The 17,329-nt window shown below is 39.5% G+C and overlaps 1 protein-coding gene across 5 annotated transcripts in view; it reads right to left on the reverse strand.

The window, feature by feature from the left end:
• The window catches only part of thsd7ba (thrombospondin, type I, domain containing 7Ba), a 241,634-nt gene that overhangs the window by 10,154 nt on the left and 214,151 nt on the right, over positions 1 to 17,329 (reverse strand). For 4 of the 5 annotated variants that reach the window (XM_079665111.1, XM_079665110.1, XM_079665112.1 and 1 more), the window contains 7 exons: positions 15,459 to 15,592; positions 14,402 to 14,558; positions 7,804 to 7,948; positions 7,309 to 7,424; positions 5,460 to 5,577; positions 3,741 to 3,886; positions 3,006 to 3,174 (listed from right to left, as the gene is read on the reverse strand). In XM_079665111.1, the coding sequence (XP_079521237.1) occupies positions 3,006 to 3,174; positions 3,741 to 3,886; positions 5,460 to 5,577; positions 7,309 to 7,424; positions 7,804 to 7,948; positions 14,402 to 14,558; positions 15,459 to 15,592 (985 nt within the window). The remainder of the gene's footprint in view (positions 1 to 3,005; positions 3,175 to 3,740; positions 3,887 to 5,459; positions 5,578 to 7,308; positions 7,425 to 7,803; positions 7,949 to 14,401; positions 14,559 to 15,458; positions 15,593 to 17,329) is intronic. The other variant, XR_013805279.1, reaches the window with a different exon arrangement.

Consider the following 17,329-nt stretch of genomic DNA (forward strand, 5'->3'; position numbering starts at 1 on the left):
CGAAATACAATAGCAACACCCAATATGGAAAACGTGTCTTTTAGGAAAAGAAAATGTGTTTTTAGCGGATTTAGAGTATTCTGTGGGTCAATAAATAAGTTGTCTGTCAGTTTCTATCTCGTAGTTCAAGCATTAATATCCCATGTAATCCTATAAGTGTCAGCTTGTAGTGATAACATCACCCCCTCAGCCAGGAGAACCCTCTGATTCTCTGCCCTGAAAGCCTATTAGTGAGCCATGCATATCATTATCCTTCATCTTTATATGGATCCACTCAATCAGCCCATCCCTCATGCTGCTACGCCTGTGGAAGCATGCTGTGGCTGAAGCTGTAGCACACAGCCACACACACACTGTACATCACATTCATGTTGACAACCCCTCCCCCCCGGCCCCCGCGCTGCGTCTACCTCCTTCACGCTCGACAGACATACGGACACCAATACACACACACTTCTGCTGCGGCCATCAAACACTTCTGTGCCGAGCCAAGGCTCACAGCACAGGCGGCTGAAATGATGAATCGCGGCGTGGATCAGAGGAGAGCGAGAGGCGAAAGCAAGCACTGCAAGATGTTGTCTGTTCACAGAAAAACTAACAAGAGCCATGACAAAGGACATCAGAGTTGTCCTTTCATCTCTTTTTAAAAAATGGGTATATTCTGTTACCGTTGTAGCTGGTTTGCACAACAACTAAGTAGGCCTACAGACAATAAAGCTTCATTACACGTTTTCAGTGTGGAGACCAAGGCAGTGATAAGTGAAGCAGGTTATTGCTGTCACCTCTGTTGCCTAAAAGTGAATGAAAGAAACAATACCACAAAGGGCATCATGGGATGTTAGTCGTGATCTACTAGCTTCTAGGTGCTGTGGTGATTTTTATAACAATACAATTAAAGACCATCTTAATGCTTTATGCCATAGTTCTATAAATAGAACTGGAGGGAACTTTGGGATGTTAGCCTTTGCAGATCATTTATGTGCACAAAAACATACAACACAATACAGGAAAGGGAAAAGACAAAAAACAGCCTCTATGGCTTGATCTGGTGCATTTTTATGATGTTCATGGGTGAATTGTTGCTTTTTAAGTAAATGAATACAAATAAAAAAATAAAAGGTATTTTAAAGCAGTTTGATTTAAATGTTTCAATCCATTTTTACATTTCCTAAAGAGGATTTTTTTCTGACAAGCGGTGACGTGATATACCTGAATACTTTTTTCTCATTACAATGACTCTATTTTTAAGGTACAGCGTGCATGCACAGTGCCCGCAGCACTCTGCCAGCACTTTTATCATTATATTTCATTGAAAAAAGCATTCTATGTGTTTGATGTGTACCACAGACAGCCGCAGTCGCACTAAAATCTGCAGTGAAACAATAAAGACATTCTTCTGACACTAATCGCCAGCAGTGGCAGCCTGTGGCTGTAGGCTACTGCTGGACAGATTTAAGCACATGAACATGCAGGGCCTTTTATTTAAGATTTATTTGTTGTCTCTGTTTAATTAGCATCTGATTTACTCAGTAATTATTGTCTGGGACATGCCATCATAAATAATAAGGTTTAGTGGTGTATTTGGTCTAAGATGAAATGCTGTGTGATGCACCTATGACAGACAAACTCATTTGTCCCCATTGCAACAGCAGAACATAATAGTACACTAAAATAAATAAAGACAAAAAGAAACAGAGCACTGTGTGTTAGGAATATAACACAACACAAGGAATAATATTGAAGCAAGCACATTGTACTACTTTAAATTCGGAGAATGTTTCGGTGTTTTCAACCCACACATTGCTTTAATTTTTCATGCATATTTGCTTAACTATAGGTCATAACACATCTACTGCAGCTACCATGCCACACAGACATATAATAAGGCATGACCGATAGCCAATTACAGCTTGTTGTTATTGGCAAATTAAATGAGCAGCTTTACAAATATATTTATTTAATGAGGCAAATTTTCCTATTTTAAGATGATGGTTCCCTAGATTTCCTTTTGTGGGGGCTATTGGATATTGTCTTACTGTCATTTTGCTGGTCTCAAATTAGGTTGTCTTAAACTGTTATGAGGTTCATTACTTTAGCAGCTGGTAAGGGACAACACATGCAGCTCATCAGTTGCATAAAGCCCAACCTTGTGCTTCCAGTATTTCCTGGGTGCCAACCCTGATTTTGCTGCCAGCCCTCAGGCACTCTTACGCTTCATAAGGATGCACTGCGATTATTTTCTAAGATCATCATTCCAAATTAATCAATCATTGTGATTCAAAAGGGTAAATTGGGGTAAGCTGGCATATTTTTTAAACATGTTTAATTATCTCACATTTTAATTAAGTATTAAGTAAAAAGTTCTTAGTTTAACTAGTTTTATTATGTTGTTGCATTTGTATTACTGCCATTCGAAAAATCCTTGCTTTAGCACGGGCATACAACCTCTTGGAGTGCAGAAATGTCATTGCTGTGAATGATTTTAGTTAGCAACACTGTTGTGTAAGAAACCATTAGATCTTTCAAATGATTGATTGTAAAAAATGTCAGTATTGACTTTTGCAGCATTGATGCTCTTAGGCACTGCATTAATGTCAACTTTATTCTATCCAAGTGGTCATTATGTCCTTTTTAACAAGTTGTTACTGGACCTGATCGACCAGATCATGTTGAGCTAAAAGGTTCATTAGTTAATCTATTACATTTATTGATTTTGCCAAAATTATTTATCCGTGGAAATGTCAACCGATTGGCAGAGGGGACAGTGTATCGGTAGATTCCAGTAAATTAGGTTTTCTTTTCATGAACAAGATTATTGATTATGAAGCAAGTGACCAAGGCCGAATAATTATTGCCATTACATAAATAACGTATACTGTAGTAGTTTTGGTCTATTGGAGCCAATTATAACAGACTGTATGGTAAATGCAACTAGATAAATAATAACACCTTATATAGTGAATGTTAATACATTTGAAAAGCAAATAATTAGAGAGCAGCTTTACCTGGGCAGGGCACGAAGCAGGGCTGCTCCATCTCCTGTTGGATCCGCTGCCTCAGCTCGTCTCCACAGAGCTCCTGGTCCACTGGCTGGGGGGGGGACTCGGGCCAGCTGCCCCGGTGGACCACACATGACAGGCTCCTTTTCCGAATCCCCTCGCCACACTCTGCATCCTGTGAGGACACACACACAAATTGGTCTTTGTAAGATTTATCAAGAGATGTTTCCTCACAATATATTGAGGAAAAGGTCTTGACAGAAGCATCTACAGTATGTGACTCTGCTGGATACTCACTCCCTATGTTCATTCTATACATATATTTATGTAAATGGAATATTGTTTTCAATTTGTATATACTAAAGGTGCACTGTGGACTTCAAGTCTTAACTAACAAGACACATTTTGTGTTATTTCCAAATGTCTAAAACAGTTCTGAATGCATTTCCTTCATGAAACATTTGCAAAGGCAATTTCTTTGACAATTAAAACAAATATTGATTGTATTAATACGTATTTAATTTCCCTTCATTCCTTTATACTAAACTAATGTTTACACATTTCACAGAGTACCTTTAATTAATATGGCAGTTCATATAGATGTTATTTAAACGTTTAAAAAAGAGATGGAAAGAAAAATGGACTGCTAACCAAAACAACATTTCTTTTTTATAATGTCACATCAAGGTTAGACTTAGTAACCTCCAATCAAGCAAAGCATTCACAGCGCCGATCGAATACCTCCACAGTGCATGTGTACCAGTCACTAAGCAGCCACGTGTAGCAAGGCCTTATGGGACACGGTTGAGTCTGGGTGACCTGGTTTGGACACGGCCGACCCTCCTCATGAGCCTCCTGCAGGATTCTCCTGGTGCGCACCGACTGACCTGCACAACAACAAAGCATATACACTGTTGGGTAACAACTGAGAAAGTATATTTATATGTAAATAACTCCAATGTTCAAGCCCTACATCCTTTTTATCTATGATTCTTAAACAACATTAAGTGCCACTTTTATTATTATGACAAACTATTTCAACAAAGAACAAAACACTGTGGGATTCATAGGAGTGGAGACCATGTGATTGGTGGTGAGAGAAATAAATGCATCACTGCACAAACAAAAGGCCCCATAAAATAACTGTTAAAAACAAGTGGATGGAATGAATGATGATTTATTTAGGAGTGGAAAGACGCTGCGCCTTCTCTTTAGCCCATAATATGTTTTCCTCATGACAAGCACCATACATCTGTGTCACCGTGCCACTTATGGTTTCTACAAAAATAAGGTGTTTGGTTCAAGTGAGTCATTTATAATGGATGAGAGGGAAGTTTGGTAAATTGCAACAGTAAGTACTGGCTGGAGTAGGTTTACTATGTTGTAACAGCTCAATGTGTGGGCCCTCTGAGGCTTAGTAAAGGAATGGCCTGGTCTCCATCAGCCTTCCAGTAAAGACAGAAGCTGTGTGTGTGTGTTCGTGTTATGCCTGGGGAGATGCTGAGCTCCATGGGCCCCAGGCAGACGTGAAAAAAAGGACGTTCAGCCCCGCCATCTCAAAAAATCAAACCAAAACATTAGCACTCCCGCGGGATCCTGACAGAACACGATCCTTGAGTCGTCTGACACAGATACGACGCAAATCCCTCATCAAGGCTGACAGATTTGTTTCACAATGTGTGAAAATGAACACAGAGTGTGGCAGAAACAGAGCAACAGTGACAGATCGAAGGGAGACAGACAGACAGAGTATTAAATCCCCAGTTGGAAGCGAATGTAAGTGCGAGTTTATTGGAATGAGGGGTTAACTGCGTGGGGGGACGAAGAGCCAACTTAAAATTAATGAATTAAGAAGATGCTGTTGAGTCTCTCTAATTAAGAGAATAACACGTTTTTGGTCCGGGGGATTGGCTTTGGGAGACCCCAGACAACAATGTATGCATCCCGGTTAAATAATTAACTTTTGCATTTTGAATGAGGTTATAACATGGCTTTCTCAAAGAGATGATGAGCATTCTACAGGTTTTTTGATTACTAATTGCATTTTTGAAATCATCCTAAGGAAGGGTATATATTTGATTTAGGAGCAGTGAATCATTTATGACGTCCCTAAAGGTGACCTGTATAAAATGTAATTTAAATCAACCTGCCGTTCTTAAAAATCCACTCTCATGAAGTAAAGTCGTTTACAAAAATGAGCCTTGTATAGAATTAAGTGGGAATATTAATATACATTATTGAAGAAAGGAAAAACTCAGCACACTGTTTCCCTGTATAATAAGGCGGTGGATTACACATACTCGTAAATATTTTAATGCATTTAAATGTATTCATGCTGAATTAACATCTTGGCATGTGCCCGAAAAGAAGGAATAATGATGCCCCGCACATGTGGTCATCTTTGTTTATCAGGTTTGGGTTCACGGTGTTTGAATTAAATTTGTTTTCTCGCATGTTTACCTTGGTTACCGCAGGTGTGGGAACATTCAGCCCACGGCGACCATTCAGAGAGTAAACAGCTGACAGGACAGTCCACGACGCAGCTCTCCATCAGCCTCGACTTGTTGATCAGACCAAACTGTGGAAAACAACAAGAGATTGAGGAGGGCCGACTAATTATTTCCACTAACAAGAGAGACTGACTACCCAGATTTGCATAATTTAAATAGGCTGCAGTTCATTTCAGGGCGGGGAAGATGAGGCAATTAAACTATTTTACCATTAACCTTGCTTTCAAATGTTATTGAGCTACATTATTTGAACTTTTATGAGAGGGAATCGTGCTGTTTAAGGACATTATACCTAACACAGGTGACAATATCACATCCTTCATAGCCATAACACTGGGTATAGCAGAAGTTAACTGCAGGTTGTGCCACAAGACTGATAAACGGTTTGCAACCAACCATTACAAATAGCGCAGCAACTACTGTATTGAATAGACAGTAACTTGCAGCATCTTTAAGAGTTGCATCTATCTTTGCATTAATAAATCTAGGCAATACAATTTAATAACGTTTGAGAATAAAGATGTTGATGAGATTAGATACAACATTCTCACATAAACAAATTGGTCAACTGGGCTTTCAATTATGTATAAGCCAGTGAAAACAAGAAGAAGTGTTGTGCTGCAGCACCAATCAATAGTTCACACTCTCCAAACAAAGTACAATACAATATTCCAATTGTTCTTGTTAGGTGGCTCTATGTCATTTGGCGCACTCTATTTCCTGTCCCCGTCGGCATTGGTTAAGAGTTCAAATACATGGTATATGAAAAGAAAACAAACATTAGAGTAACAATGCCTGCTTATACCTCCATGTCTATATCCATCGCCAATAAAAACAAATATGAAAACTGGCCCTATTTAGATTTTTTCGGTTTCCCGTGTGTTATATAGGTTTTTGTAATGGTCTTCAAAGGCTGAAATCCCAAGGTTTTCTCACACACTCCCCCGCCTGCCTGAATAGCTCCATTGGACTCCTTTGTTTACATCTGCAACATAGTGATTATGTTGGCTAGCGGTCCAACACATGGTATGTGATAGGCTAAGGGGCAGGAAATCACTGAGCGGTTGACAAATCACAACAGAGCCGGCCAGCTAACCAATCAGAGCCGGCTGGGCTCTGGTTTCAGACAGAGGGTGAAAAGAGCTGCAGCACAGGCAGTATGAGAACAACTAAATGATGAACTTTTTGAACATTAAAGCAAGTAAACATTTCACAGTAGAGGCATACAAATTAAAATATGAACCTGTCAATTAGCATAATAGGGCCCCTTAAAACTAACAGGCCCTGACCAGACAAAGGAACATTTCAGTCAGGGGTCACCTTTATGGCTTTTGTTTTTAAAATGACTGTGAAGATGCAATTTTTGCTGCTGAGCACCTCACATGTTTCAGCTTTATTCACCTTGCATATTCGCAGAAGTACCCTGACACATTGAGATGAAAAATACAATTGTGTTAAAGCGCGACTGTTGCTGGATACCCGGGAGATATATTGCTTTACCAACTGTAGAAACCACAATACAAACAGAACACAGGAGCCTGGAGGCAAATTAGTGAGGTATTTCTCGTAATTTGTTTATATTTATTTAAACTATACTAGACAATTAAGTAATGTACAGAAAATGGTTGGGGTTACGCTAATGTTAACACTCATTTGGTGTTTGCCCAGCAAGAACAACAACAAAAAAGATGCAGAAAACAGCCAAAAACGCTGTTTTTTATCTGGGCTTTTTTAACAACATGCTTTCTGTTGACTGCAAAATGCATTATGTAAATTATGTGTGACTACACAGTGATTACCTGCTCGCACTTATTCAACTCCACAATCTTGCCATCGCTGCGAATACAGTCCAGGAGACGTAACCGAAAACCCTGACCACAGATGGCGTTTTCACCTAGCTGGCAAGTGCTCCAGTCTGCAACACACACACACACACACACACACACACACACACACACACACACACACACACACACACACACACACACACACACACACACACACACACACACACACACACACACACACACACACACACACACACACACACACACACACACACACACACACACACACACACACACACACACACACACACACACACACACACACACACACACACACACACACACACACAGTCAGTTCGAACGGGCAACAATGTGCTCAGTTCTATAGTTTGGGAATCTTTACGTGGCCAAGCACAAATAGCTTGCTTCATTCAGTTCAATACTTTGGCATTGAGATTCAAAATTCTATACTGTCTTCCTGTTCCAAATCATCCCCTTATATCCCACCTGAGACTCTGTAGTCGTAGGAGAAGCAGCTGCTGTTGAGGAGGCAGGGATCGGTCTGGACCAGCTCTGGACAGGCTGAGCTTTCAGAGGCGGGAAGGCGGAGGACTTGTCTGCTCCGGTTCCGCAATGCTCCTTGGTCACATTGCTGCATCAACAAAAGAAGCATGTCACTGTCAAGGACACATTACATGTCACTTGTTAGACGCTTTTATCCAAAGCGACTTACATACTCAATACTGTGGACAATCCCCACAGGAGCAATTTGGGGTGAAGTGTCTTGCCCAGGGACACAACGACATGCTTACTGCAGTGGGGTTTGAACCTGTGACCCCCTGATCCCACCACCAAGGCTCTATCCACTGCGCCACACGCCTCCTGGTATATGGTACCACATGGTATATTTTCAGAGATGAGTGGGACGGGATGAATTAAAGGCGTCCTTCAGCAGGCCAAAGAAACCAGAAGCCATCTCCTGCATTTATATATATATGGATAATAATGCTTTCAGTTGAGGCAACCTAAAGTAAGGGTTAGGAATGAATGCTTCTTTGTGCAATAGTTTAGATGTTTGAACACTAAATGTAGACTTAAAGGAGTGCAACAAATGGGTTATAGTTATTATTTATAACGATTTTTTTTTATGTGAGAAATGTACGAGTTCTAACATAATGAGAAAATAAATTGCCTTTTTAACAGCATTAATATTAAACAGCCAATGTGGCTAGGTGCAAATAGCATTGTTCACTATAGTCACCTGGGTGCAAATCGCATCTGCCTGAATAAAATACTGTTATTCTGTATTCAGTTTTTTGGGGAAATACAATTGAGTATGATTTTTCCACAAAACTCAAAACAACAGAGTACCCTTTGAAGCCATGATACATTCAATCAATCTAATATCAGAACAATAGCCTACAGTACTTACATAATTTGCTCTTTGAAAATGCAACATGGATTTTGGAACGTGGGGGTTAGTAGGATGGAATGGATTTCACCATTGGTTATAATAAAAAACGTTTCTTTCTTTTTTTGGACAGCAGAAGTGTAGTAGCTAAATATGGTCACATTTGTATTTTCAAATGTTCTTTTGTTGAAGATGTAATTAACACATGACCTGAAGTGGTTGCTTTTTCACAATTTTTTTCTTGTTTTGGAGAAGCTATTTCAATTATATAAAAGTACCGTGATTGTCATCTTAATGCGTATCCATGACCGACTTGAGCTCTGTTACAAACTACGATTTGCTTTTATGTAAATGTCAAGAGGGTTGATTTTTTGTCTGGAATGATTTTTTAAATGTCACTGAATAATTGATATGGGTAAAGTGAAAATATAAAAAAAAAAGAAGTGTGTGATACGCACATGAGATGAAACTCATTATGCTTTTAAAGCCATGGAGATTTCTTACTAGAAGATGTGTTTTGAGTTTAACCATTTTAAAATAAATGTTCCTTATATCTCAATCGAGTGATATCAATACTTCTATACTACAATTGCAATTTCTTAATGAATGCTCTCCTTTCAAGCCATCCTACCCACAATTTGAGCCTATTCTGCTATGAAATAACTTAAGGCAATTACATGCCCTCAAAGTCTGTATAGCAAGACATTTATGCTAAATTCCAATTTCAATAGTAAAACCCCATTATGCGCTTTTACCATCTTAACCTCATCATCCCAACCTTGTTCCAGAATAATTTATAATCTGCTCTTGAAAATCCACACTCTTGATATGACACATTATCTATCTAACTATGATGAACATCCTAGAGATAGTATCCTATAAATATGATCAAGTATCTCCGCGTTTTGAAACTCCTGTTATATTTTAGATCATTTTAAAATACCTTAGTTTCTGTGTAATTCTTTTTAAATAAGGTGTTATTACTTTTATGGGAAACTCAACAGTGTGCACATTTACTGACAGAAATCTGTATCAACATCCTCTTATATCACGCACCTGAGGCCTTTGAAAGAACTGGGACACTTGTTTGAATGGGATTCAACATAACTTGACTTGGGAATAAGCTAACTGCTGCCTACAGTGTTGATAAAGGCTGTCATTTCTGTCTGAATGATCCTGCAGAGAAGGCAACCTGGCAGATACCTGCATTTACTGCATTATTGACTTGTATGCAGGGCTGTTGAAGGCTGATGAAGAGGGATAATTATTAAAATATTAATTGAGTGCCACATTTACCTAACATCTACAAGGGACATGCAATGCAAATCACCCACAACTGTGGAAATCTGTGAAGAGAGAAGCTAATAATGTGTGAAAATGTGTGGAGGAACTGTCAGCTCTGAGGAAAGAAGAAAGATTCCTCTGATAAATCTCTCTGCGTTGAGCTGTATTTGCCCCTCTGCTCCTGATGCTTCACACCATGCACCTCCATCACTGTCACCTCCTAATGAGGGGCCTCTGTGTGAGGCTCATGAATCAGCTGCAGTCGTTGAGCCCCTAATGTTTTCACACCAACTGTCACACAGCCTTGCACATGCCTTTGTATGCAACAAACAGGAGATCCTACAATCGGAATGCTTAAAGAGCCTGTGACACGAGTTTCCCCCATCATGCAACCCATCAATTTGAGTAAATATTGTCCCCTTGAAAACCGTTACTGAACTGATTTTGGATATTTGTACTTTGATAACCATTAATCTGCCCTTCAATGTTGACCATTTTCTGGATCTTCTCGAGGATTCTTCAAGTCCCGCCAAATGATGTGTGACGTCATTGCGGGCACAGCGCTCCAGCTGCACCGTTCAGGATCCCAGCATCTGCATGTAAACGCACGATGGCGCACACAGCAGAAAGCTCAGACAGCGATGATAGTTTAATTTTGAACGTGTCTGAGAGCTCATAAGAGGCTGAAGGATCGGTTTATGTTGTATCTGTTAGAAGTTTAGGAATTAGGTGCGTCAATATGGGCGATCATACGGTCATGTAGCCAGTGGTGGACTGGGACTAAAAATCATCCCGGGACTCTCGAACGGCCCACTTCGGTAACGCTAGTAAATTGTCAACGGGGGGAGTGGGGGATGTGCTAGTGACTTATCCGACCGGCCCACTTCGGTACCGGCCCATCGGGATTCGTCCCGATGGGCCGGTACTGCACCCAGCCCTGCCCACGTAAACTGTCAACGGGGGGAGCTTCGCTGCGGGGAAACGGTGGACCTAGTGTCCCGATCGGAGTGGGAATAATAATCCATGCATTTTATCCATTAATTTCCCCAACATTGTGGTAAAAAAACACACGTTTAATCCATGTTGGTGTACTACAACTACAAAAAGCATCGGTTTGTTTTCTCATCAGGAAATGCAGACCGGCTCAAACAAACGATTTTTAAATCATCATCCTCACGATCATTTAATGTATCATATGTTCGCCGAATTGACATGAAAGCACTAATAAATGTAGTTTCATCCACTTGAGTTTACAACTACGAAAATAATCGATTTGTTTTTATATCACATCCGACGGGAGGACATTCAGCAGCTCTCACTACCGATTTTTAATCCTAATTTAATCATCATCTTCACCACGATCATTTATGTTTATGTTGAATATATTGTAGTCAACTTCATTAAAACGTTATTAACGTGCCTTAACTCAGTAATTCACAATTTCTACGCATGACAACACACTTTGTCCGTGTTTGGCTCTCTCGCCGCACAGTGAAGCGTTTCCGCATTGACGTCACTTCCGGCTTCCCCCAAAACTTCAAAATGAGTCGAAAGAATTTTCCCGCGATGTTCGAAATTATTTATATTTATCGGAACGGTATCGCACCTTCTTTTTTAAACTGACAGTTCGAGATGACTAGTAGCCCAATATTTCATTGCACAACAGTTGTTGGGAGGCTGTCACAGGCTCTTTAAATGCACGTTTGGTTGTTGACGTAAAAGAGCCAAAGTTTAGAAAAATCTTCATCCATGCAAAAGCTTCCAAACTGTAAACTGAGTGGTGTCACGGGGAGTACGCCCACTCCTGATGTGCAGTATGTTTGCAAGATGAAAACACACACCGTTAATGAGAGCTGATGGATTTTGTTTTCCTGCCTCACAGGTCAGGGTAGGCCATTTGTTTTCTCTTCATTTCAGTTCATTATATATAATGCAATTTTGAAGCAGCTTAAGTTTTATAACATTACTGAATACTGTTTCCTAAATTAAAATGTACAATTCAGAAAGAAAAAACACAAGTGCCTCCATAAACATTCATCTGTTTGCACCTTGCTATTTATTTATCTATATCATATTTCATTTACGTGTATAGAGACTCTGTTATTTACTTGCACATCTTACAACATTCTCTTGCAGTATTTTATTTATATTCTGTTATTTCTTGCACTATTTGTATTGGTTTTATCTGTTCTATGTCCTATATTCCTGTAGCTGCTGTGCATATGACAATAAAGCCTTGAATCTTGGTTTCTTTTGGCGGAAAGTGTAGGCAGGGCATTATCTCACATGAGCCTTATTTCAATAAAAATATGTATTGATGATATGTACTCATAACATAATAACATTGTGTACAAACAAAACTTTAATGAAATATGTTTACTTCACCATAAAGATTGCACTGGGTTTATTATCGATTGTATGGGTTTGCTTCTATTCTAGAGGGTATTGGAGCTAAATGCGACCCCCCCATAATAGCATTTTTATTGACACAGTTGGCTTTTACATACATAAAACACTTTAAGTGTTATTGGGCATTACTGTGTCACCCTCGGACCCCCACAATCCCACAATGCTCATTCCAGCTGAGTACAGGAATGGCCCAGGGCTGTAAAACTACTCCATGTTCCTTAAGAAAAACAGTGGACTAGCCTTTTTACACCAAACATTTCTGTGTTCACAAAAGTTAGTGTGCGAAATAAAGCACTTATATTTCTTCCAGGACATCAGGAAGTAGGATGTGTCTTTTTAAGATTAGCATTAATGTCTTGATGAATAATGACCCACTCAACAGTTGTCACAAAGGTGCTTTCTCCATGAAAGCATGGTGGGTTTATTCTGTACTTAATGGAAAGATTTAGTTGAGGAGTTTTGCAAATGTGAGGTTTATAGAACATTTGTAGAATGCAATAACTGTTAACCTTTGACTCTTCTTCTACCAGTGGTGTTTTATAATAAAAACTGATGTATAAACGTATAGAGCCTTCGTTAGATTTTGAAACCGTTGCGGTTCAATTCATGCAGACAATTGTGAGCAGAATCATTTCACTTTGATGTGTTTTGTTCTATTGGGAAAGGGCTCGGTATAGTATAATATAAAATATATTTTATTGTTTCATTATCATTGTGTAAAATCTCACATCCCAAGTTATCTTACATCTTTTTATGGTATGAGTTTCACTGCTTCCTAGTGTCCTAAAATCGATTGTTAAAGCAGTACCATTTCTGAATTCTTGTTTATGAGCTCTGCCTACTTCAGAAGTCATCCTCTCTACACACTGTATTGCACTACGTGTGTTAAATGTTTTCTGGGTTGATTTAACTGTTGAAACAAATCACCAGTAACATTTTATAAGGCTGTCACAGTTTAATGAGCTTTCTAGTGAACAGTTTAAGCATTATTTTATAAGCAAATTCATTAGATGGCTGATTTTTACTGATGTTAAAATGTCTGCCAAAGCTTGCTCACTAAAAGATTGAATGAAACAAAATGTCTGTGGAGAAAACTCGGACTAAGTAAGTAATCTCTCTCTCTATCTCTTTTTCCCACTCTGCTCTTGCTCTGACTCCAATGTTCCGGTCCACTGAGCTGTTGTGTTTGACAGGAAACATATAACACGCCTACGTGGCCGGGTGACCAGTAGCCTGGGGCTGGACACACAGGGGGACGTGTGCTAAGTTTAAGACTGAGGGCATCGAAAATTGGAGGCACATCATTACACTCAATTTCATTAGCAGTACCAAAAGAGCAGTTTCAAACCACACAAGGTTACAGAGCAGCTGGTGGATGCACTCAAGAGATCTTAAGAACATTTAATTTTATTAGCAACAATTACAAACATCTCCATCATGTGTAAGTAAAATGTTTTTAACCTTACATTTTTTAGGAAGACTGATGAAACATTCTTGTTTTTTTGACTGTTTTAATCTGCAGCTGTTGATCATTTGAATTGCTAAATCTATTGCAAGACTAAATAATTGGAGTGGCATTGGAAATGTGATGACTTAAAAGTCAGCCTAAAAACCCATTCATTTTAAATGATGATTAAATGAGGTTTAGAAAGTGAGAAAGACAGACATTTTGTTTTAGCGTATCTTAAACAATTAGCTTACTTTTCTGAATATTAACAAAGAAAAATAATTAAATAATACATATTTAATTACATGACAAAATGGAAAAACATGTGAAATATAGCTTCCCACTAACATATTAAACACAATATTTATGTTTTTCAAATACACCAATAATGTCAGGGATGTTTAAAAATGTGTAAAAAAACTAAAAACTTCTCTGAATCAATTGTGTTCGCTTTTATGCTGATGACACTGGACATGTTTTCAATGATACCAATAAATGATCCCACTTTGCACGTCAACCTATCAACCAACCAAGGAAACAGTAAGTCAACTCACCACAGGGCAGTTGGTCCAGGGACCCCAGGGTGCCATGACACAGTCGTTGGGGCAGGCCAGGAAGCAGACCTGGGCTGTGTGGGGGGTTTCCTCCTGATCACACAGACCGTCCTCCAGCGTGCTGTTCTCCCCACTCGCTGCAGTCTGCCTCACACACCTAGAAGAGCAGCAGATGCAGCTTTATAACTAATCTCATGGGCACTCCTAACTGGGTCCTTTTTTGAGTTTTCATACACATTTATAAGTTTCTACAGTTGAGTTTTTGCAAGTTGTTTATTTCGAAAGTCTCCGCAATTTTGTTTTCAATGTGTCTCTCCAAATATGTTGCTGCATAAAACGGGTTTAGATAGTACTCTTTTCACTACATCAATGGCAACTTTGTTTTTGTATTCAAAAGACTAAGTATTGCATGAAAACAGACTGTAATATTTACCATTGAATCAAGACCCTAAGCTGTAAACAGATTAGATATTTAGAAAATAATGTTGTGTGTGGTAAAATCATCACAAATCAGATACACTTTTAGCATATTTTCACTCCTGAGGGTACTGTTAAAAGATGTGACAAACCTGAAAAACAGGCAGGTGTTTAAGTTTCAAACTGTATGCACATTTAAAAAATGTGGAAGATAAGAGGCAATTTCTAACTCCAAGATTGTTGGTCTACCAAAATGCAGATTTATAAGCCTTTTCAACAGCTAGGCATTTACCTCACACTCAAAGGTAGGCTTATACTAAACAAGACCAATTAAATTGCTTTTCACACAATAACACCCACCCTCTGATGGAGCATAATCCAAAACCAACACTTGTACATGTTTCCTGCAGAAAAAAGGACATACCTTCACTGCTTCCCTCTGTGGCAATTTTAAACAGAACTAAAAAGGCACTGTGGAAAACCTAACAACTGTCATAAGTAAGCAGCAGTTTGTTTCAACTGTTTGTTTTCCCCTGGCATTGCAAGTGTCAGGACGGGTGTGAGTGCCAGCTACAGGACTGTTGCCAGTGTGTGTTGTGGTGCCAGGCTAGCAGCGCGCCAAGCTAACCCGTTCACTGACCTGATCTTGCGACTCTGGACTCCCTCCCCGCAGGCTGGCAGGTCGTCCACAGTGTTGATGGTACAAATGGACCAGGGCTCGATCCTCCACTCATATTGGCCGCAGTCACTGTGGCACGGCACAGCCTCATACACCTGCAGACGTGCATGCAAATCCACGCATGAACAAATTCACACACATACACACAAGGAAAAGGACACACATGGGGGATTATAGAACGTTTTGGGGAATATAAAACATATTTGGGACACTTTCACTTTCATAATACACAATACATAATGTAACACTAAGAGAAAAAACAACAAGGCCTAATTTCTTGCCCTTTTCTTGAAACCATATGTCAACATGCCTCTTGAAATTACAACATATGGTAGCATTCTCTTCTTGTATTCAAAATCAAACACTTGCCCTTAATGAATTTTTTTCCCTGTGGACATTAGTTTAGTATAAATTACCCATTAATCCTTTTTGTATCTTGAAAAGAACCCTGATATTTTCTAAATTCAGTGTTGGAATATAATGTGAGTATCAGAAATGAAAAGGATTACTCAACCCCAGAACTAAAGAAAAGAGCACCTTTTACCACAGTGGGGCTCTAAACTTACAAATGAGCACCGCAGGAAAGGACACAAATGTATTATGACTAACCTATGTATAATATGGAGGGAACAGTATGCGATGTGTGAAAGGAAAATGACCATGGCAGTAAGGCCCTTCAGCCGAGGATGCAGTTTGCTGGATGTAGAGCGTATTCTCTTCCTCCCTCTCAACCTGTGACTCTGGCATGGCTCTGTTACCAAGGGAGCAGCTAGCGCAATGCTCCTGTAAACACATGTTTACTCTCTATCTATGTAACAGTCTGCCACAGTAAAAGGTATACTCTAGAGGACAATTTGCGGAAAAAGCTATGACAAGCTGTAATGGGTGTGCAACTGTGTGTGTGTGTGTGTGTGTGTGTGTGTGTGTGTGTGTGTGTGTGTGTGTGTGTGTGTGTGTGTGTGTGTGCTGCAGACTGTAGAGAAGGAATGAGCGTTGAGTATTCCCTCTCCCAGAGGCCACACAGATGCCTATTACACACCCTCATCATCTCCCATCTGTCCCTGCAGATGCCCCTGTTGGGTAAACTGGCAACTGCTCCGCACTTTCTACACCACTACTGTAGAAACACAATTCCAGCTTAACAGGGCATTTTCAAAAAAAGCAATACGATAATCTAGTTTCTTTCCTGAAATGCAGACACTTTTTACTGAGCACCTATACAATTTGTTTAATCAGAAATCATGTGACCATTACACTCGCAACATTGGTTATAGTGGCATAACACAAAAGGTGTCAAACGTTTTTTCGGTGGGTAAAGCTTGTGCATTCCGACACAGAAGTACTGGATTCTAGACTGAAGTACATCTTAGGTCACACACATTTACAAAGATGAATAGGCTATCATAACAGATCAGCTAATACAGACCAACATGTCTCATTGGTTAAATGAGCAATATCGATTAATCTCTATCCTCTGCTCTTTTGCTCGGCTTTAGACACTTCTAAAATATTTGTTTTGATAGCTAATACAAAAATGATATTACACGGCTCTGCACACCCTCAAAAGCTTTATCCTACTATTGGAATAATTGTGTATAGTAAGTCCTTCTTTAGAAAATCCAATCTGAATCTCTCCAGTTAATACGCAGATGAAATATCATCCCAATGCACTTCACATCCATGTATCACTCTCTCTTTTAAACTAATGCTCTTTTTCTCGACCAAAAGGGTCACAGGAGTGTATGTGACACATCCAACATGCATTTAGTCTTCATTAGCTATAGCAGAGTATATGTACAGAATGAACGGCACTGACCTGAGCCTGCGTGGAT

Source organism: Notothenia rossii (assembly GCF_949606895.1).
Source record: "Notothenia rossii genome assembly, chromosome: 2".
Taxonomy (NCBI): domain Eukaryota; kingdom Metazoa; phylum Chordata; class Actinopteri; order Perciformes; family Nototheniidae; genus Notothenia; species Notothenia rossii.